The following is a 23,880-nucleotide window of genomic DNA, read 5'->3' on the forward strand; positions in this document are numbered from 1 at the left end:
AAACCACCATGCCCACTTGTGGCCATGGCACCACCTGCAAACATGCAGAAGGGGAGGATCTGCCCTAGGAATGAGACCTTCCTATGCCACCCAGGGTACTTAGTTACCTTGGCCAGTCCTGGGTCTAGACCTCCTTCCCAGGATCCTCCTCTTCTTCCGCTATGGCATTCGCTCTCTCTGCCTCTTCCTCCTGCCCCGCCTGGCGAGGCCTCCTCCAGCAGCTCTGCTGCCTTCACTGCAGCACAAAGGCACACAGCCCTATCCAGCGGAGTCCCAGAGAGGGAGCGAGAGCCTGCTGCCCAAGCCGGTCGTAGTGCCTGCCACTTCCCTGACCCGCCCTAGGGAAGCACTCTACTTCTACAGTCACTGCACCCTGTGGCTTGGGCGGCGAGTCCAGTGCCCTGAGCCCCACTGAAGATCACTGTGGCTTTGTCTCCTGTCAGACCTTGACTTCGTGGTCCACACATGGGGCTGTGGCGAATGCCCTGCTACTAAACACAAATTGTGAACAGCCACCTGCTATAGATTTTCTTTATTTGTGATAAGTATTTAGTCTCTCTCACACACACCTAGGTGGGGTAGTGTCTCAATGCCCTATATACATGAGCCACCCCTGGACGTCACCGCTTTCAGAATTCAGACTTCAATTCAGCCAAATACTTAAGCACATGCATGAAGGACATTGACTTCAATGGGCTTTGGAACAGGCCCTCTTTTTTCAAACTTATATGGACATAGGACAGAGTGACCCACACAGCACAAACCAACCAACCAACCATGTGAACTAATCAAACTATTCAGAGGGGAAAAAATTTTATTTGTGTTTTTGAAGACGAAGGATGCACTCAGATATGCTAGTGTCTAGTTAATTAGAGAGATTCGCTTGGCAGACTGTGCTTAACTTTATGATAGCCACCATGTGCAACTGGGTCACAGTGTGTACTTGAGAGCTACAGGAAAAGAAAATCTGATGACTGGAAACAGAACCACCATAAAAAGTCAGTTTGCAGAAGGCAATTATAGCGTGAGTCATTAGGTGCTTTGTTTCATGAATCTCTTTATTTGCACCTTTCATTTAAACATACATATTGGCTCACATCTTTAGGCTCAGAGAATTCAAGTGATACATTATGATGGAGGTAACGACGCTGTGGGAATAAGCGTATTACATAATATCCCCTCTACTGAATTTAAAGCAAGGCTAAGGGCTATTGATTGACAAGTAAGAACAGGTGTTCTTAATTCAGTTGTCACTTTCTCTCACTGTTGGTAATTTAAAAAGCTTCCAGATATTTTAAACCATGAAAATACTGAGCATTAGAAAACAAGTCTATCTTTTAAGGTAGGTCATTATACCTCTAGGTTTTAGATGTCCTGGACCAAACACAGATCAATGATAGAGCCAAAAATGCCCATACTTCCTCATCTAAAATTTCACGAGTGTGTTCGGGTTAGTTTAGCTGGACCTAGATGCATAGAAGTTTAATACAACAGAGGTTGGGCCATATATTCAGCTGATGTAAAGCAGTGTAGCTCCAATGATTTCAACAGAGTTATGCCTATTTATATCAACTTAGTCACAAAGGGCCAGAACTTTGCTATTAATTAATGTATTAATTATTATTATAGTATTTGTAATACCATAGCACCTAGGAACCCAGTCACAGACCAGGATTCCCTGATACTAGGTGCTATACAAACACAGAACAAAAAGATGATCCCTGCCCCCAGAGAGTTTAGATTGATTCATTATATTTACAGAAGAAAACTAATTGGCTAGAAAGCAACATGAAATACTTTTTGTTTGAAAGGCACCATAGAAACATAGCATTATATCAGATCCTGATTGCATGTACTCGAACTATCCTAAATTGGCCTGCTTGGTATCAAACAATAACCATGACAATTCAGCATAAATGGATCGCAATATCTGAAAACCCCTACCCAGTGTAGATCCTTGGTAGTGTCCCTTGAAATCAGGGCAAAGATCTTTGGAAGGTTTATCATTTCCTGAGGGTATGTCCTAAATGATATGGCCGAGTAGTTAACAACTATCTGCTCATATTATATAATATGCAGCACTGTTGTGGCTGCATTTCTCCCAGGATTAGAGAGACAAGGTGGGTGAGGTAGTATCTTTTATTGGACCAGCGTCTATTGGTGAGAGAGACAAGCTTTCAAGCCTACACAGAGCTCTTCTTCAGGTTAACTGTATGTAATGGCAGGTGTCCTATATACCAGTGTAGAGTTTACATTGTATGCCTGAGGGAATCAAATGGGCCATCGTTTTGCAAAACGATTGTTGCTTCTCGGCTCTCTATGAGCTGAGGGGTGAAAACATTATCTACTATCTGTTCTTAGTTTAGATCATGTTACAGTATATTGCAATAATGATGCCTTTCCATTTTTATTGGGTCTCTCTTTAATAGGGTATAACGTGGCTACAGCCTTCTTAGCGGAACAGCTGCCAAGTGTTTGAGTTACAACGACCTTAGATAACTTGGGATACAGATTGCAGCATGGCTGTGGAATGCCAGAACTGCAGTTATTTATAAACAGCATCCTATCACCGTGCAGAAAAATATTACTCCTTGCAATGCAGTTAAGGGCTTGAAGTGTCTCATCTCTCTTTATTGCATTACTGGCTGCTGGGCTGACATAGCACGGTCAACTAAGAGCATATTACAAATATTATCCTCATAATAAACCTCAGAACTTTTACAAGGCATGAAAAAAAGGCATAATGGAGCTTACATCCATTTGCCATCTACAAGAAAGTCTCTATCTTATTAAAGGGTATAAATTAGCACAGTGTGTGTGTGTGGGGGGGGGGAAATCTAGCACTCAATGGGAAGATAGGAAATCTTTCACCTGGGGGATGCAAAAATCTATCACATGGGGGTTGGGGAAAAAAATCAAACACCTCCTTTATTTGGTTGAAAGAGGAAAGAGAAATGTCTTGAAACTAATGTGAGTTAGTAATTTGAGTTATTAACGCACATCATGGATCGTGGCATTCAACCTTGTACTTCACTGAGCTACAATGTACTTGCACTGTAATCATTGGATTTGTGGCTTTTTTGAATGTATACCTCCTGCTGGATGCAGTTTGCATTGTGCCTATAGTTTGGGTCGCCCTTCTAACAGGGAGGATAACTCAGGGCACTGGACTCCTAGAGAAAAGAGTTCACATTAAACGCTAATGTGCTTGAGTGCAGAGCACTCATTAGAGGACCTCAAAGTGCTTTTAAACATATAAATCAAACCTTAGGGTTTATTTTTAGGACCCATCATTGTAGCATGTAAGTGCTGCACAAGTAAATTACCTCTGCAGAGTGAACTCCATGGTGGACTTCATAGAATATTGGGCTCTTCTCTCTCTTTTTTTAATCATTCCAGTTATGGTGGGGAATCTTTTTTAAAGAATGGGGCCTGCAGCTAGCTTAAAATGGCTAGATGCTAGATCACTCTAATCTATTCTTCTCTGGAGCCCTCTCAACCAAGAAAGCTTTCTCTCTGTTTCTCATATGGTTTGTCCTGAGTTTTATTAATGGCACTGTCGCACAGGACTGCAGCCATATTTGCAGGGCACGGAGAGAGCTGCAAAGCGTGGGTCCTGCCATGCGATTGACACTCTGAAAGCTAGTCCCTGCTTTTCAGAGTGCATTTCCAACTTTTCAATTTAGTGTTCACCATATGAGTAAAGTGGTGTGTCTAATTTTGGCTTTCCGGATAAATTACAGGTTGAGGCATCATCTTAAAATTCCCCTGACCACAGTAAAGCATTTCCTGCCCTGTAGGGAAAATTCCACTGTATAACACCAGGTTCCTTTAGAGGCCTTGTAGAATTCCAAGACTTCATGCTTGGTCCATTAGCAATAAGCGATGCAGAAGGCAGCAGGCAGAATTTCAGGAAAGAGATCTTTACTGAACATGCATAGAGGCTGGTATTACATGCTGGGAGGTCTGGGTTTGGCCGGTTGCAGCCTGCACTTGGCCACCAGCTCACATTCCTGAGCTCCACCTGTCACACCTAACTAGGTCCGTCCTGAAACCTGACCTCCTTTTTCCAGTCCCACTCATCATACCACAATAAGTCCCAGGACAGAAGTACAAATATACTTCTCAACTTGCCCAGGCCCAATTGCGGAAGCAACATTTGACAAAGACCCAAAATAAGGGACACCAAAAAATGAGTCATGCAGGAAACCTAAGATGCTGTGGCATCCATTGCTTTAGTTTAAATGATCCTTTCTGTAGCCTCAGTTTCATGATTCTTTACTTTTGATGTACATAATTTTCAGTAATAAAAATGAAGGGACATCAAATGTGCATGGAACACTGATAACTTTGGGAGTTAAAATGAGTATCGTTCCTTGAAATGGGGGACAGTGGAGAGGTAGGATTATGAAGTGCTCTCAGGAAATAACTCCTGAGTTTTAGACAAACAAAGGGAAAACTAAATCTATTGTTTCTACAAATAAGCATCCATGTCCAACAGATGATCAGCAGGGGGACTGATTTCTGAAAAAGAAAGATACTGAAGACCAAATCTGGCTGCTAATACAGCACTGATCATTCAATTGATATGGACTTTGGTCTCAGCAATGGCATTACCAATACCATGCATAGGGATGTGCAAAATACATATAGTTTTCCCCCAGTTGACTGAGCTTTAATGAGTTTTAGGTCCATAATGCAGCTAGTTGATTACTGCAAAGTAATCCATAATCCATCTCAGTTACCATTTAAATACAGATGTGTTTTATAAGACTCATCCTAGTTGAATGGCTTTATATGGTCAGCACAAAAACAGAATGCCCATTTGACATCAAGTTGTCAGGTACTCTGTTAGTCTGAAGACAAATGTGCTTTAGTTAAAGAGGCAATACAACAGATTGATTCAATACAATCAGGAGCTAATGGAGCGAGAAACACCAGGGGCTAAAAGAACCACCTGCCTTTACAATGCAGTGAATGCCTTCAGCCAGTATCATACCTCTGCACATTATAACAACACAGAAACAACTAAAGAATCTACAGCTGGAATTCCATCTAAATAGCCTCCAATAGCAATGGTATGGTAAGGTTACCAAGTCAGAAACTCAAAAGCCAGCAAGGGAGAGGGGTGCTTGTACAACCTTAATTCTTCCCCCTTCGTTTGTATACATGAGGATACCATTGTTAATGATACATGCAGAGAAAAATCAGAGTGGCTACAATGTACAAGTCCTTTAACGGCTTGAAAGCAAAAACTAGTTTATTTCCAAATATCAGAAAAGCTGCAACTTCCAAGGTATCAATAAGGGAAGAACAGTTCCCATTAAGATATTTAATCCAATACTTTTCTATTCTGTAAAGGCTAACTGCTTTTTCGAGTCTTGGATTAGGTAGGACTATCACTGACGAAACTAACAGAAAACGGAGAAAAATGAAACAGAGGAGAGGTATGGGAAAATTGATGGCGGACCTGTTCTTGAGCTATTGATTACTGTTAGGTATTCTTTGGTATTTAGCCATCATATATGTCTTAAAGTAGAAATGTGTTGTCAATGCAAGTGAGTGGTTTGCATCTTTCATTGTAAGGAAAGCTGCCAAAACTCCGTTTTGGGATGACAAGAGATTGGTGATCTTAACTGTGCCAATGAACCTTTTTTTTACTATCTTATGGAATAAGTTCATTTTGTCTTTTCAGCACCAGGATGATTAATTCTTCTATAACTTGTGCTCATTCTTCTGCAAATTTGGGGGTGGGGAGAAAACAATATGAGATCATAGCAGAAATAAAAAGGGACAATAGAAGCTGCCTTCGAATCCATTAAAGAAATTTTGAAAGATGAGTGGATACATCTAAAGAATGCAAGATTCATTTTTACAAGGGGTTCATTGAAACAATTCCATTAGTCAATTATTTTGGCATACACCGCTTCTACAACACTGTGGATTGCTTTGTAACTTATAAGTAAAGTTTTCCATTACTCTGCTAAATAGATGTATACAGCAGTATATTATGAATATCTGTACTGGACAACTTACATTTAAATCAACCGGTTTGCATTTTATTATTAGAAAATCTAATTTCTGAAAATTAGTCATATCTTACTATTTCAGGTAGTTATATGGTCCCCATTACCATAGTATCTGAGCAACTCGCCATATTTAAAGTATTTATCCTCACAACCCCTTGTGCGGTAGGGAGGTGCTATTATCCCCATTGTACAGATGGGGAACTGAGGCATAAAGAAGAGAGACTAAGACTAGTGCCCTAAGCACTGGCCTCATTTCTCTCCAGTAGTGATTGCCATATTAAGTCAGTCGTCATTGTTCAGAACAATGAGGCATAAATTAAAGCAGAAACCATTTTCACTTGTCTTTGTGCATTTTATGCAGTATTGTGTTTATACAGATTGAAGGGCTTGTCTCCAGGGCCCTGCAGTTCAGACTATGAGGGCATGAACTGCAGCGTGCTATGCTGTAACTCCCCCATGTGGATACTTCTAGTGTGAACTAAAAGGCAGCTAGTTCGCACTAACCACAAACTAGGTACCTTTTAGCTCACACCAGTAACATCCATGCAAGGGAGTTAGAAAGCACAGCACCCTAGCGTGTACTGCAACTCACATCCTCATGATGCAGACTGCAGGACCATGTAGATATAACATTACAGTTTAGTAGATATTGGCTATGATCAGCCTTTTCATCTGGATCAGTCTCATGAATACAGCATGCTTAAAAAAACCCAACCGTTTCTACCCTTTGGTGGAAGAAACAACTGAGAGCAGAAGTTCTAGGTGCTTTCTCTCTGATTCCATTCAATTTCACATTCTCTGTGGAGATCTTACAGAACCAAATGGAGCCTAACATGGTTACGCGTACGGATGTCCTGTCCCTTCAATATATTTACAACACTGTTCCATCATCCAGAACCCAAGTCCTTTGAGAGTCCATTAGGAAGCAGCAAAGATCACATCTGGCTGGTTAGCTGCTCAGGAATGCTGGCTTAGAAAAGACACTTAAGGGTGCCATAAAAGGCATTCTAAATCACCAGGCCTTATCATTCTATAGCACCTCTTTTTCTAAGGGCTCTTTTCAGTGCTACTCTGTACATTAGTAAAAGGTATGCTTTAATCCAGATTCTGGGGAAAATTCTATGGGCAGTCGGACTAGATGATCATAGTGGTCCCCCTCTGGCCTTCATCTATGAATATACAAATCTAATGTTTGGGCCAGAAGCTGTGCTTTGCAAAGACCACCAACAAGTGCTGAAAGATGCATGAACGAATGGTATCATGAACGTTTTCCATAATCTGTTAAGAAATCTATAGAGTCTGATTCACCGCTGTCCTTGTTCAGTCATTGGCACCTGTACAAAGAGAGTATGGGATGCTTTTTTTTTTTTTTTTTTATAGCTATCCAATATGGTAGCATTTTTACACCCACTTTGCACTGGTGTAAGCAACACACGCAAGATGCAGCACAAATAAGAATCAGCCCCCATAGTGCTGAAGTATCTATGAACTAGAATTGTCCCTGGAGGCTCAGCCTTGAATAGGGTTGCCAACTTTCTGATTGCAGAAAACTGAACACCCTTGCCCTGCCCCTGTCCCGCCCCTTCTCCCCCACACCCTTGCTCACTCTCACCAAGCTGGGGCAAGGGGTTGGGGTGTGGAAGGGGGTGAGGACTCCAACTGGGATTGTGGGCTCTGGGGGGTGCTCCGGGCTAGGGGTGGGGCCTGAGGGGTTCAGAATGTGGGAGGGGGCTTTGTGCTCGGCTAGGGGGTTGGGATTCAGTAGGGGGTGTGGGGTGCAGGCTTTGGGAGGGAGTTTGGGTGCAGGAGGGGACTCAGGGCTGGGGCAAGGGGTTAGGGTATGAGAGGTGGTGAGGGCCCCGACTGGGAGGACGGGCTATGGGGTGGGGTGAGGGGTTTGGGGTACAGGAGGGGGCTCCAGGCTGGGGCCGAGAAGTTCAGGGTGCAGGAGTGGGTGCGGGCTCTGGGCAGCACTTACCTTCAGCAGCTCCCGGAAGCGGCCGGTATGTCCCTGCGTCCCCTAAGTGGCCAGGTGGTTCTGCGCGGTGCCTCCGCCCGCAGGTGCTGCCCCCACAGTTCCCATTGGCCCCGGTTCCCGGCCAATGAGAGCTGCGGAGCCAACAGTCGGTTGGGGGCAGCGTGCAGAACCTCCCTGGCTGCCCCTGCACCTAGGGCTGCATGGACATGCCAGCTGCTTCTGGGAGCCACAGGGAGCCTGCCTTAACCAACTGGACTTTTAACGGCCCGGTCAGCGGTACTGACCGGAGCCACCAGAGTCCCTTTTTTCGACCAGGCATTCAGGCCGAAAACCGGATGCCTGGCAATCCTAGCCTTGAACAGTGGGCAGAGTAGAAGTGCTTTAAACCAGGGGCAGCTCGGGGGAGGAATTATGACTCAATCTTATTCTGCATCTTGAAAGGGCTCCGTTTTCTATATTCCTCATGTCTGGCCAGTTATTCTGTTTCTCCCTCTTTTCGCCACCCACTTAATCACAGGAGGGAGAAACTAAAGAGTGGGGACTGTGCTTCACAACAGATCTAATAGAGTAAAGAATGCATGGCCAAGACAGATAAGGACACAGTCTAGCCCAGGGATCAGCAACCTTTCAGAAGTGGTGTGCCGAGTCTTCATTTGTTCACTTTAATTTAAGGTTTCGCGCGCCAGTCATACATTTTAATGTTTTTAGGTGGTCTCTTTCTATGTCTTTAATATATAACTAAACTATTGTTGTATGTAAAGTAAATAAGGTTTTTAAAATGTTGAAGAAGCTTCATTTAAAATTAAATTAAAATGCAGAGGCCCCCGGACCGATGGCCAGGACCCGGGCAGTGTGAGCGCTACTGAAAATCAGCTCGTGTGCTGCCTTCGGCACGCATGCCATAGGTTGCCTACCCCTGGTCTAGTCTCTACAAGGCCACAAAGACTGGGGGAAAGCACTCAATATAGGAAAATAGTAAGAATTTGCGAGCGGTGAGGCGATGCATAGGGATCAATTTGCAGCACTTTGGTGGAAACGAGAATATACTTTACTTACAATGTTACATTTTAATACTCACTCCTATCAGACCAATAAGCATGTCAGGTATCACATAATTCAGGCTTCAGAAATGGATTACTATTGTTGATAGTGCTGCACTTAAAATAAAAATGCTGACTATAAGAAGATGTGTTGTTATGAATGTGTTAATCCCAGGCTATGAGAGAGACAAGGTGGGTGAGTGAGTATATTTTATTGGATTGACTTCTGTTGGTGAGAGAGAGAAGCTTTCCATCTTAACAGAGTGTCTTCTTTCAAATATGAGAGGAAGCATTTGAATGAAAGATTAGAATGCGAAAGGAAAACAGAATGAAATATACAGCACTACCAACCTTCTGTTTGCTTCCCTTCATCTAAACTTATTCCATCATGGTTTAGTATCTTCAAGAACATAAGAACAAGCCATTTTTTCCCATCCAAGACTGACAACCTTTATTAATTCAGATACTTTGGTGTCTGTATCCATCTGTTGCCTCTTGTCTTATACTTAGACTGTAAGCTCCTTGGAGAGGAGAGAGTCTTGTCAAAAACCTTCCTCAGCTTTATTGAGTACAATTGAAATTAATTTTAGTGGAATATCTCTACTGTGGTAACATTCTGTTAGGATTCTGGTTTTCAACAGGGAAGGTTTTTACAAAGTAAGAACATAGCTCAATATCAAAGAGATACTGGTATACACTACCCACTTCAACCAGAAAGGTATATATGCTTCCATTTAGAGTCTGTTGAAAATTTCTAGGTGGAACAGTTTTCTACTGGAAAAAATCTGTTTTTGTCAAAATTGAAATATATTCTGGGAATGTACTGATTCTGGTAAAATTTTCAATGGAGAAGTGTCAAAAGGAAACATTTTGCTTTGATAGGTTTGAAACATTCCATTTTGACTTACATTTATAGTTATTATTTTATACTATATGATAATGTTTGGACATTATCAAAACAAAACACTGTGATGTTTCTGAATCAGCAATTTTGGGAGCTTCTGTTCCACAAGAAATTTTGCCTTTTCATTCCGATTCAGAGTGAAAACCAGTTTCTACATATTGGAATTTCCCATGGGATGGAAATTCCACTTTCCCCCAGTTCCCATTTTATCTTTTCCAAGGAACAATGGGACTCTCATGATCTGCTTACAACACCACAGGACAGTTATACATAGTGGGTTGCTAGCTAGTCACCAGCATTCTTTTCAAACAAAGGTCTGTAGGTATTAATGCCATGATCAGGCACAGAGCATGCCCTTAACTTTGCGCACGCAAGCAGTCACACTGATTTCAAGCATAGCTGTACGCAGAAAGCTAATCATATGCTTGTGTGTTTTTGCAGGATGGAAGCTTAAACCTGGATTTACAGGTGGTTCAATTAGATAACAGCTACTCCTCATTTAGGGACAACAGATTTTCAAAGGCACAAATGACAACTTGGCATCCAACTCCTATTGACTCTCCCTTTATTCTTAAAATGACACTGGCACAAGTCTTAAATACCAATCTAGCCCCTATATACAGAGTTCTATTCGCCACCATTTTCATCCACAATATATTAATTGTTGCCCAGAATGATTCTCCTCCCTATATCTTCCACAACAGAGCAGTCTCAAAATTATTACTTTAAGTTCATTAAAAATAAAATTTACATTTCAAGAACAGGTTCCAATATGCTATCAGCTGAATAAATAATGAACAGTTCTGGCAAGCTAAATATCTCTGTTTTCAATACAAGTCAACTATAAAAAACGCAACTTTATCCCTTTGCTCATTTATAGTATTTATGATATAAACTACTGAGACACTGATTATCTTGTATGGATAGAAAATGGTCCATCCATTATGTTAATTGCTGACTCAGAGCATGGCAATAATCAGAAACAAACTCTAAAAGGAGATATTTAAATAATTACATTTTGCCTTTTTACGGTCTAATGCCCATTGAAGTCAGTTGGAGTTTTTCTACTGAATGCAAGGGGGCGTTGGATCCGTCCCTTAGTTGCTAAAGGTTGACAGGTAAGTTTCTGGACTTTTGGATCCCCTTGATACAACTGCACAAGTGTCAGGGATTCAGGTAGGGCAGCACAAGCGCTTAAATTGTTACAAGACACTCAGTAGCACTGGCTTTGTGGCTATGAATGATGATGTCCCCTGGTGGCTAGCTAACATCATGGGTAAGAGACCAAATACCAGCAGCTACTAAAAGAAATCTCCTGTGACTTAAGTGGTAGTAGTCAATGTTTTGAAGGTTAAAGAATCAGGATTCTACTATCGACTTGCTGGTATGTGTAAGTTGTATAGAAACGGCATCTGTTTACAACAGGTAAATCATTACATCATACACCTTTTTAATATAGCCTTATTCTTAGGTTTGGCCAATCTGTGCTTTGCCAAAGAGGGCTTTCTGCCACTCTTACTACTCTCTGATTCGGAGGTCGGCCAGTCTGGCCTCCACCGTAAGTTAGAGCAGACTCAGGAGCAACTCTACCTGACACCCTTGCCTATGGGCCCAAGGGGCTCTTCCAGCACTGGTGAATAGACTTTCAGCCCTGCCCCCACAGTAGGGCCTGTGAGGCCAGGTGGTATAAAGCTACTATCCCAGCTGTCAGGGTTGCCACCTGCCCAAATTTTTTCCAGGATCATCCCGTTATTGAGGTAGCTGTCCCGGGAAACCTGTAAGGATGCTCAGCGCACACTGCCAGCTGTCCAGTTGCATGGGCTCAGGATCATGCTGGGATGTTCCATTTTTTTATACCCTAGAAGTGGCAACTTATACCAACTGTATTTCACCCAGGGATTCCCCCTTTACAGGGGAATTTCCCAGCTGGCCTGCTCCACGGGGTTTCTAGCCATTGTGACTGCAGAGTGACACAAAAGGAATGTAGCAGAATAGAAAATTGGGCCCATGGGTTGCACCTCTGATTTAATAGTATGGGTGGGGTATTTCCTATACTATCTACTTCCCCTCTGCCCTCTACTGATACTGGATTAACCTATTACCAAAAAGGCCAGGTCCCCGCCCCCCCATTTGCATTCTTTTTGTCTTGCATCAAACACAAATTTCCTTTTCTTAAAGGGAACAGACCATGGTTCCCAGAGTTTACAGTCAAATTGGCCTAGAAAATACTGTTTACTGAATACAAAAGCTATGAGCACAGAAGAGCTCAAGACTAAGGAAAAACCTAATTATTTACTTGAAAAGTTTCTGTCATTTAATAAATGAATTCCAGTGCTGCAAAAATAATGAGCAAAAAAAAGGGCAATTAGGGAAGTGGATATGTTTTGACATGAGTCCCAGGCCAATAATTGCAAAGTGATTTTGTGGATGAAACCAAAGAAAAGCCATATCATTTATTTCTGAATTCATTTCACCCAACCATGAGAAAACAGTGAAGAGGTTGTTAAAGGTTTTAATTAAACCCATTACTGAACATTCTATATTTACACAGCTAGCCTCCTTTTTGGAATGCTGCCTGGTCTAATGTCACAGGCAAATAGAATTACATTAATAGAATTGGGGAGAAAATAATCAATTACCATTACAATGATATGAGAGCCAACTTTACTAAAGTCAATGGCAATTTTTCTACCAGATGCTAAGGAGGCAGGATTAGCCCCCATTGCCTTAGTTTGCTTGGTGTAGGCATGTCACGTGGGAGGATGGTTTTGGCAGAGAGGGAAAGGAAAATCAAATCTGTTACTTGGTTGCTATTAGGGCCCCAGTCCTACAAGGGGACTGTTACTCCTTCACCAAGTCCCATTAACTTCCCTTTGCAGAATCAGGGCCTAAGGTTAGGACCCGAAGTCCATTGAAGTCTTTCGGTTGATTTCTATAGGCTTTGTAATGGGCCCTAAGTTAGTAGAAGAGTTCCTTTTCTAATGCAGTTGCTTTATGTCACTGTTAATCAATTTTGTGGGGGAATGAGGCACAGAGAGATGAACTGACTTGCCCAAGGCCCTACAGGGAGTCTGTGGCAGATCCAGGAATTGAACCCAGATCATCTGATCCCAGGCCAGTGCCTTAACTACAAAGGCCAGCTTTCCTCTCTATAAGGAGCTGCTGGATGTCATCTCTCACATCACACAGCATTGTTGAACGGAACACGAATCTGGAATTATTACTATTACAATGATGATAAATGCTAAAGTTAATAGTCATGATAAACTAATTCAAGGGGAAGACATTTTTATATGAGCACACAGAACGGGCACTTTAGGATGTGTCCATTTTTAATGTCTAGTTAGCAGCTTAAAGTTATGAAGATTGGTTTTTGCTTTAAGAATGCAGTAAATATTAAACTAAGCCTGTCTCTGAGGTGTAATTGCTGACTATCATCTCACTGAAAGTTGCATTTAATTTTTCATGGTGACTTGTTTTTCTTCTGAAATATTATGCGTATGTTTTATAGCACAATCATTTTCACTGCACAGAAGAATTCCCACCAGAAATCTCAGAAAGCTACTGGCTTTAACGACAATATGATCTGATAGATTAATTGTACAAACCAGGCATAATATATTGCCCTGAAGAAAGATGGGCAGGAACTAAACTATCTTTGTGAAAGATTCTTTAAAAAAAATACAAACTAATGTTTTATTTCAGTCACTTTATAAACTGAAAGCACTGTCATTGCTAACTATACAAAGTAATGTGGTTCTCCTTTAGAACAGTGCCTCAGACTGGACCTAGCAACTAGAAATGTAAGGAAGTAGCAAAATGCTCTCTGCTTTACACCCAGTCTTTAAAATGGATACTACTTTATGTCATGCAGTGTCCACAAACAATTTGGGTTCGTGCATAGTTTACATTGACAGATGACTGTGTGGCATACTTCCAAGGATGGAGTTGAGCTAAAAATTATCTATTTTTAAGACCCGAGTTTCCTAATCTATGTTACTAACAACATTTGGTTAACAAAACTGATTTTTAAAGAACAAAATTGCTTTTCTCTACTGGGGCTTTTTGTTTATCTTTTGTGTTTTTCTCAACATAAACAACGAAAAAAGAACCTCAAAGTGACTAGATACAAAAGTGAAACTGGTTAGTCTATCTATCCATCATTCCCTGGAGCAGAGATAATTTAATTCCTAAGGGCTGCTTTAAACTTCTCTAGTTGCAGCAATCATGCTAGCCTCTCCTTGACATGCCCATTCCCCTTATCACCTCCAACACGCCCCCCTACGCAGAGGGCACAACAAACAGATGGCCAGGCAGCACAACAGCCACCCATGAGACCAAGACACCAGCCCACACATTCTTGCATAGCAAAGCCATTTTAACATGTTTGGAATGGAGTTTTGCAAAGCAGTTAGGCATTCCCGCTGGTGAAAGAAATAAACCAGCTCAAGATTCCAGCATATGGTGCTCATGTCCACAATATTTGAATACCATAATGCTGTGTCAGTGGAAGCTTTACTACCTTGTTGTTGCTGTTTAGTCCATTGAATTCATGGGAGCTATGGGCCGGATCCAGTATCCATTGAAATCAGTGGGAGTCTTTTGCTATTATTCTCAACAAGTGCTGGATTAGGCTTTACGTGCATTCCGTTAACTAAAAATAGACTAGGAAAGAACATCCTTCATTTCAGCACACTAATTTCTTTCACAACAAGGAAATAATCCACTGAAAAAGTCTAAGCCCTCCAGGGCTGTGGTATTTCCCTCATACCACTCAATCAGGACTACACCCAAACAAGGAAGGAGTAGAGATCAAAAGCAAATGTTTGTTCTATAAACAATTAAGTGACTTTATAATCTATTCCCATTATATTCAAAGGTTAACTTTATTGGTCTAAGAGTTGAGCTTCATATTCATAATCAGGAATCAGAAACCACTTACTGCAGATTCATAGCTATATAGACCAAGAATTGATCAACATGAGAGGCACCCTCTCTAATATAAATACAGGCCCCAAGCACCATATTCATTTATATCCTCTAGCAAGAGCATCTGTTAAGAAAGAAAAATCCATCAGACCCAATGTATCTCTCATGCTACCAAATCCTCCTTTGTAAGGCCAGTACCTTCATCATCCAAAGTCAATAGGTGTTCTAAAAAGCATCTTAATAGCTCATTCAAACCCTTGCTTTATCTTGCCATCTCTTAAGTTAATTATGATAAATGAATGCTGTACTGCAAAACACTATAGCATTTTGAGGTTACATTAACTGCCATTAGCAGGTGAATAGACACTATAATGCTTTTGTGTTTTAGTTGTGTTACACAGTTAAAAAAAGTTCAGATTTAAATTCTTCCCCAGCAACAAGGCTGATCACAAGCCACTATTATGTGTTAAAGGCTTTTTCCTTCCTGCTTTTCCAGTGCTAAGGAGAGTTCGTCAAAGCTAATCATAATTTCTGTTTTAACTCCTCAGAATTCTCTTTCCACTTTATTCCTAAACCAATTTAAGCAATAAACCATCTTAGTTGTTTAAACAATGAAAATTATCTACCAAATTCTTCTATAGTGTCCAGCACTGCAGCATCTAAACAACGAGCAGGCGAGGTTAGATTTGTCAATGCCAGTTGGGACACTGGCACGCAGATCTAGCTGTCATAGCTTTTAAAGCAAGAAAAACGGTGACTGCGGATTATTCACAGCAGTTGTCAGATATTAGAGAAAAGGAACATCAATGCTCATCCAGCCTGTTTTCTTCCCCACTTATGGGATACGGGAGTTTATTTTTAAAAGCAATTTGTACATCTTAAATTTCTTTTAAGTGTCAAAGGACGTATGGGTAACATCATATTTCTCGACATAGATGCCAGGTAAACATTTTTTTACTGATATTGTTGACCATAAGATATATTTTCAAAACCAAGGGATTTAGGAGCACAATACCTGTTAAAAGTCAATGGTATTTGTGCACCTTAATTGCCTACGTGATTTCAAAAATCTCCCATGCCCACACTGATAGATATTACAGCTACAGAGCAGTGACATGGATTTGGAGTTACTTTTTGAGCCTCCTTAAGCAATCACTTCAGGATTGGGCTCCGTGGTTCTGAAACTGATCATGATGTAATCCACACTCAAGTCTAAACACAGCAAGCAATAATCCATTGTTCACATCATAACTACTAGTCACACAGTATGAGCTGAATCCCAATTTAAAGCCCCAGGAGCTGAACAACTATTGAGGGTGGGAGCTGGGGACACATCAGTCATTGGAATTAACTTGCCAACCCAATGTAAGATGGATGTGGGAAGCCAAGGGGTGAGGAGACAACGTATGTTAGGGTGTACCTAACGGTACCTGCACATCACAGCCCACTACTAGGGCCAAGGACCTGACCAACTTCTTGAGCCAGCAGTACGCCCCCTTCCCATGGGAGCCACAGTATTTCGGCACCAGTGGAAAGCCTAGCACAAAGCTGCAGTCACCATTGAGTGCTGAATGGGAAGGCAGAGTCATCTTATAACCCTCTTTTCTACTGCTGCATCCATCCAGAAAAGGACAGGACCATGTCCTTACTAATTAAACGGGCAAGAGGGTAAGGAGGACTTGCAGTATTCCATGCCGGGCCAATGAAAGCACTATAACCATATAAAAAAGCTTGTGAATAGCATAGACCTTGGAGGGCCACACTTTGCAAAGCTGTGCCTTAGAATGCAAATTAACTTACTTGGAAACAAGAGAGAAAGCCTCCAAACAGATGGCTGGGCAGTGGACAAGCCTGATTAAGATGTGGCCCAGTGCAGCAGGGAAATGGGCTCGGGTCACCTTCTCAAACACGGAACTGAAGGTGTTGATGTCAGCCATCTTGCAGTTCTGGTCCCCTCCTCCTGTATCTAAGATGTTGCCCCCATGTAGGACAAGAATAAGGACGTGAGTTTTACAGTTCCTGTGCTGAGCTCCTTCCTGAAGAAAAGAAATAGTCATTTGAATAGGCTTTTGTTAGAACAGGCTTTGCAAGAGCAATGTTGGTGCACTTGGTGTCAACCTCCATAGACAATTAGTGATGTATTTTCAGGCTCGGAGTGATCTTTTGTATATTTTACTTTGAAAAAAATCAATTTCATTCAAGTATCTCCGAGTTAGATACAGCACACTACACTCTAGCGTAGAAGCTTTTATGCCTGAGGCTTAGATGTAGAAGTCAGATCCAAAGAAGATTATGAATGGTTTTATGCACAACAAATGCTATTGGCAGTATATCCAGATGGGAAGATGTCCAAAATCTTGAAGCATCCTAAATGTCTAGTATCAGGAGCTAAACTAATGTCATTTTGTTGGATTTGTCAGAAAGGTTTAAACTGAAATCCTCACATTTTCTAAAGAAGAAAAATAATTCTGTGTCAACAACACTCTACGTCAGCAGCGGTTAGAGTGCAGCATTTCTCAACTTTTTTAGGTCAGGGACCTCTTGTTCAAAGTCAAAAACATTCATGACACACTTCCATTTACTGGAAACGAATGAAAAACATATCAGTGAAACAGTGATAGACCTATATGTTGACGTGTCTGCTTTGAGAAGTTGACAGAGAATGCTTTACCCTAGAACATAAGAATGGCCATGCTGGGTCAGACCAAAGGTCCATCTAGCCCAGTATCCTGTCTTCCGACAGTGGCCAGTGCCAGGTGCCCCAGAGGGAATGAACAGCCAACAGGTAATCATCAAGTGATCCATCCCATCACCCATTCCTAGCTTCTGGCAAACAGAGACTAGGGACACCATCACCAAACAGAGACTAGGGACACCCTACCCATCCTGGCTAATAGCCACTGATGGACCTATCCTCCATGGACTTATCTAGTTCTTTTTTTTAATCCTGTTATAGTCTTGGCCTTCACAGCATCCTCTGGCAAGGAGTTCCACAGGTTGACTGTGCATTGTGTGAAAAAAATACTTCCTTTTGTTTGTTTTAAACCTGCTGCCCATTAATTTAATTTGGTGACCCCTAGTTCTTGTATTATGAGAAGGACTAAATAACACTTCCTTATTTATTTTCTCCACACCAGGCATGATTTTATAGATCTCTATCATGTTCACTCTTAGTCGTCTCTTTTCCAAGCTGAAACGTCCCAGTCTTACTAATCTCTCCACATATGGGAGCTGTTCCATATCCCTAATAATGTTGTTGCCCTTTTCTGAACCTTTTCCAATTCGGGCTATCGATTAATCGCAGTTAACTCACATGATTAACTCAAAAAAAATTAATTGCGATTAATCACAGTTTTAATCGCACTGCTAAACAATAAAATACCAATTGAAATTTATTAAATTTTCTTGGATGGTTTTTCTACATTTTCAGATATATTTATTTCAACTACAACACAGAATACAAAGTGTGCAGTGCTCACTTTATATTATTTTTATTACAAATATTTGCACTGTAAAAATGATAAAGAAATAGTATTTTTCAATTCACCTCATACAAGTACTGTAGTGCAATCTCTATCGTGAAAGTGCAATTTACAAATGTAGATTTTTGTTACATAACTGCATTCAAAAACAAAACAATGTAAAACTTTGCAGCCTACAAGTCCACTCAGTCCTACTTCTTGTTCAGCCAATCGCTAAGAGAAATAAGTTTGTTTACATTTAAGGGAGATAATGCTGTTCGCTTCTTATTTACATCACCTGAAAGTGATAACAGGCATTTGCATGGCACTTTTGTAGCCAGCATTGCAAGGTATTTACATGCCAGATATACTAAACATTTGTATGCCCCTTCATGCTTCGGCCACCATTCCAGAGGACATGCTTCCATGCTGATGACGCTCATTAAAAAAAATGCATTAATTAAATTTGTGACTGAAATCCTTGGGGGAGAATTGTATGTCTCCTGCTGTTTTACCCGCATTCTGCCATATATTTCATGTTATAGCAGTCTCTGATGATGACCCAGGACATGTTTGTTTGAAGAACACTTTCACTGCAGATTTGACAAAACGCAAAGAAGGTACCAATGTGAGATTTCTAAAGATAGCTACAGCACTCGACCCAAGGTCAGAATCTGAAGTGCTGTCCAAAATCTGAGAGGGATGAGGTGTAGCGCATGCTTTCAAAAGTCTTAAAAGTGCAACATCTGATGCAGAAACTACAGAACCAGAACCACCATAAAGGAAAATCAACCTTCTGCTGGTGGCATCTGACTCAGATGTTAAAAATGAACATGCATCGGTCCACACTGCTTTGGATCGTTATCTAGCAGAACCAGTCATCAGCATGGATGCATGTCCTCTGGAATGGTGGCTGAAGCATGAAGGGACATATGGGTGTCTGGCTGGTGAGTCTTGCCCACATGCTCAGGGTTTAGCTGATCGCCACATTTGGGGTTGGGAAGGAATTTTCCTCAAGGGCAGATTGGCAGAGGCCTTGGGGGGTTTTCGCCTTCCTCTGCAGCGTGGGGCACTGCTCACTTGCTGGAGGATTCTCTGCACCCTGAAGTCTTTAAACCATGATTTGAGGACTTCAACAGCTCAGACATAGGTTAGGGATTTATTACAGGAGTGGGTGGGTGAGATTCTGTGGCCTGCATTGTGCAGGAGGTCAGACTAGACCAGGGATTGGCAACCTTTGGCCCGCGGCCCGCCAGGGTAAGCCCCCTAGCAGGCCGGGTCAGTTTGTTTACTTGCCATGTCCGCAGGTTCGGCTGATCATGGCTCCCACTGGCCACGGTTCACTATCCCAGGCCAATGGGGGCAGCGGGAAGCGGTGGCCAGCACATCCCTCGGACCGCGCCGCTTTCCACAGTCCCCATTGGCTTGGGACAGCAAACCGCGGCCAGTGGGAGCCACGATCGGCTGGACCTGCGGATACGGCAAGTAAACAAACCGGCCCGGCCCGCCAGGGCACTTACCCTGGTGGGCCGCGTGCCAAAGGTTGCCGATCCCTGGACTAGATGACCATAATGGTCCCTTCTGACCTTAAAGTCTATGACTCTATATGCTAAAGATTCATATCTGGCATGTAAATATGTTGCAATGCCGGCTATAATAGTGACATACGAACGCCCGTTCTCTCTTTCAGGTGACATTGTAAACAAGAAGTGGGCAGTATTATCTCCTGCAAATGTAAACAAACTTGTTTGTCTGAACAATTGGCTGTACAAGAAGTAGGACTGAGTGGACTTCCTAGGGCTCTAAAGTTCTACATTGTTTTGTTTTTTAATGCAATTTCTTTTTACATAATTCTACATTTGTAAGTTCAAATTTCATGATAAAGAGATTGCACTTCAGTACTTGTATTAGGTGAATTGAAAAATACTATTTCTTTTGTTTTTTACAATGCAAATATTTATAATCAAAAATAAATATAAAGTGAGCACTGTACACTGTGTTGTAACTGAAATCAAAATATTTGAAAATGTAGAAAACATCCAAAAATATTTAAATAAATTGTTTTCTATTGTTGTTTAACAGTATGATTAATCACGATTAATTTTTTTAATCTCTTGACAGCCCTAATTCCAATATATCTTTATTGAGATGGGGTGACCACATCTGCACGCAGTATTCAAGATGTGGGAATACCATGGATTTATATAGAGGCAATATGGTATTTTCTGTCTTTTCTATTCCTTTCTTAAAGATTCCCAACATTCTGTTTGCTTTTTTGACTGCCACTGCACATTGAGTGGATGTTTTCAGAGAACTATCCACAATGACTCCAAGATCTCTTTTTTGAGTGGTAACAGCTAATTTAGACCCCAGCATTTTATATGTACAGTTGGGATTATGTTTTCCAATGTGCATTACCTTGCATTCATCAACACTGAATTTCATCTACCATTTTGTTGCCCAGTCACCCAGTTTTGTGAGATCTTTTTGTAGCTCTTTGCAGTATGCCTGGGACTTAACTATCTTGCGTAGTTTTGTATCATCTGCAAATTTTACCACCTCACTGTTTACCCCTTTTTCCATATCACTTATGAATATATTGAATAGGACTGGTCCCAGTACAGACCCCTGAGGGACACCACTATTTACCTCTCTCCATTCTGAAAACTGACCATTGCTTCCTACACTTTGTTTCCTATCTTTTAACCAGTTACCGATCCATGAGAGGACCTTCCCTCTTATCACATGACAGCTTACTTTGCTTAAGAGCCTTTGGTGAGGGACCTTGTCAAAGGCTTTCTGAAAATCTAAATACACTATATCCTCCTTGTCCACATGCTTGTTGATCCCCTCAAAGAATTCTAGTAGATTAGTGAGGCATTTACAAAAACCACGTTGACTCTTCCCCAACAAATTATCTTCATCTATATGTCTGACAATTTTATTATTTACTATTGTTTCAACCAGTTTGCCTGGTACTGAAGTCAGGCTTATCGGCTTGTAATTGCCGAGATCACCTCTACTAAATGGAGTACATTATATTTTTTAAAAAGAAATGAGATCTTAGTAATGACAGACCCACTAAATGCTCTGCTGCAGAATCTTCACCGAGAAGTAGAGCAATTACTACTATGTTTGTCGTAAGATTTTGCTGATCACCCAAGTGAACATTAATAAGGTTCTATTCTTTTTCTAATTCACAGTTTTTCCCCCCAAATGTTCTTTATGCGATTTACTAATATAGAAACTCAATTTTGCTCGAAGGACAGGATTACCTCCTTCCACAGCCAACACTAAATTCTCTCTCTTTGATCAGCTGGCACTGCAGAAGGCTGTTTGAGGGATTAGAAAGCTCAAGGAATAGGTTGCAGCATCTAGGTTACCACTTAAAATCCAAGCCAGGTCAGTAAGGACAGAAAGTCACTGTCATCAGATGGAATATGGGAAGTGAGTTAATGGACTTAGTCCCGTTCCTATTATCACAAAAGCAACTTACAAATCGATTTAAACTGGCATACTTCTTGGCAGCCTCAACCAATGAATGAACTGTGTCTCAGAATGAACTGCATTCACACCTAGAGGTGGTCCTTCTAAGCTTACAGAGAGACAACAAAAACACACTGGAGTCAGTGGAACAACTGACTTCAATGAGCTTTGGGTCAGGCTGGGTAAGAGTGGGAAAGTTTGCACTGCTGATGCCTGTACTGTAACTACTGTGTGGACAGATAGACCCTGGCTAGCTAAAAACTTCTAGAGAGTTGTTCATTTGCTCAGTTTCTGTTCTTTCTTCTAGAAACCAAATTTATGTTCTATTACTGCTACTGAGACTTTTACTAAATCTGCATTTCAACATAGGTCTTTACATTGTGGCACTAAATGGACTTGGCAATCTCTCTTTGGAAAATGTGTCTGTTTTTCAGCCAAGCTTACAGTTGGTATGGCAACACCCATTTTTTCATGTTCTCTGTTTATATATTTTCCACTGCATGCATCCAACGAAGTGGGGTTTAGCCCACGAAAGCTTATGCTCAAATAAATTTGTTGGTCTCTAAGGTGCCACAAGTACTCCTCGTTCTTTTTAATGATTTCCAGTGACTGCACGTGCACCTATTAGACGGGAGAAAGGATGCACTGAGCCATCAAAAGCACTTATAACTCCATCAGTATGTTCTCAGCGCTCAGACAATTTGGAACTTTGGGGCAGGTTTGGACAAAGTGCTTTGAAAATGGAATTCTCTAGATGGGGTCATGGTCATAGAGTGATGAGCTGTTGCAATTAGAATTACAAGGGGCTAGATTCTGATACTTCTATTCATGTTAGGTGGTACTTGATTTTGCAAGCAGACCCAATATCAGCAAGGTCACTCGTAGAATAAAGAGCTACCTAGTATTAAGTAGAGGTGGCAGAGTTTGACCCAGGTACTGCTCAACACACTGATGCTGTTATACTCTGATTTTTTACTCCCAAAATTCATCTTGATATAAAGACAGCATTATATCACCTTGACAAAGTCTTAACTGACCTAAGGACCTGCCTGCATGAGAGACTCCCTCCCCCCATTCGATTGTGTCATAGCTGCAAGAGCAGAAGCATGTTCTCTGGACCACCTTGGTTTACAAGACCATCTGGCAGGACATTTTCCAGGAGGGTCCCTCACCTTTGACACTCAACTCCCTTTTGTCCCCAAATAACCTGGACATGTTGACCTTCATGGCATGTTGCAAAGCAGACAGACTTTTGGGGAAGAAAGTGTGACATGTGTCGATGTTTGTGGGAAAGATTGATTTTAGTTGATATAGTACGTTGTGGGGATGGGTACAGGTGGCTCCATTTGCAGATACTGATGGATTTTATATTTGTGCCAAAAGCACCTAGAGGGTGTGGAGAGGGTATAAAGTGTAACAAATAAATAAAATAGCTGTAATAGAATATAGTTCTCAGGAACATTCAGATAAAAGTATTGATGTAACTGGGTTAGTTAGACTTTTGTAATCAACATTTATTTCTGCATCTAGTCTTCAGATTCAGGAAATCAACAAAGCTATATTGCAGGAAAGCATCTCACCTCATTGTCCTCATGTATTTCAATGCTGCCTTGTGCAGGGAATCTTTGTTTTCTCAAAGACGCTCTATATAATTCACCTGCAAGGGAGAAAAATAAAAGAAACGTAACACTTTAGCATTTGGCTAACTGATTGTCTAAAGAGATCTGTAGAGATGAGTCACTAAGGGCTTGTCTACAAGTTAATTCCAAGTTAATTCAGATTTAAAGTGCAATAGTTATTCCTGAATAGCTCCATGTGTAGCCAAGACATTTAGTCTGGTTTTAAATTTGAAACATTTCTGTTGGGAATCCTGTGATCAACCAGAAGCATGGACTAGATGTCTTGCAGTTCCACATCCAACAGAATCTTTCATTCTTAGAAGAATGCTTAGCTCTTATACAGGGCATGATCTAATTAATACACTCTGAAGTCAGAGAGAAAGGATGGTCTTTTGGTTAAGGCACTGGACTGGGACTCAGAGAGCTGAGTTTGG

At 41.3% G+C, this 23,880-nt stretch overlaps 1 protein-coding gene across 1 annotated transcript in view; it reads right to left on the reverse strand.

Annotated features, from left to right (window-relative positions):
* Positions 1 to 23,880, reverse strand: part of PITPNM3 (PITPNM family member 3) — a 240,367-nt gene that overhangs the window by 78,726 nt on the left and 137,761 nt on the right. Inside the window, exons 5-6 of the mRNA XM_065418512.1 lie at positions 23,408 to 23,484; positions 16,681 to 16,916 (exon numbers count right to left, since the gene is read on the reverse strand). Of these exons, the coding sequence (XP_065274584.1) occupies positions 16,681 to 16,916; positions 23,408 to 23,484 (313 nt within the window). The remainder of the gene's footprint in view (positions 1 to 16,680; positions 16,917 to 23,407; positions 23,485 to 23,880) is intronic.

This window comes from Emys orbicularis, chromosome 17, assembly GCF_028017835.1.
Source record: "Emys orbicularis isolate rEmyOrb1 chromosome 17, rEmyOrb1.hap1, whole genome shotgun sequence".
Classification (NCBI taxonomy): domain Eukaryota; kingdom Metazoa; phylum Chordata; order Testudines; family Emydidae; genus Emys; species Emys orbicularis.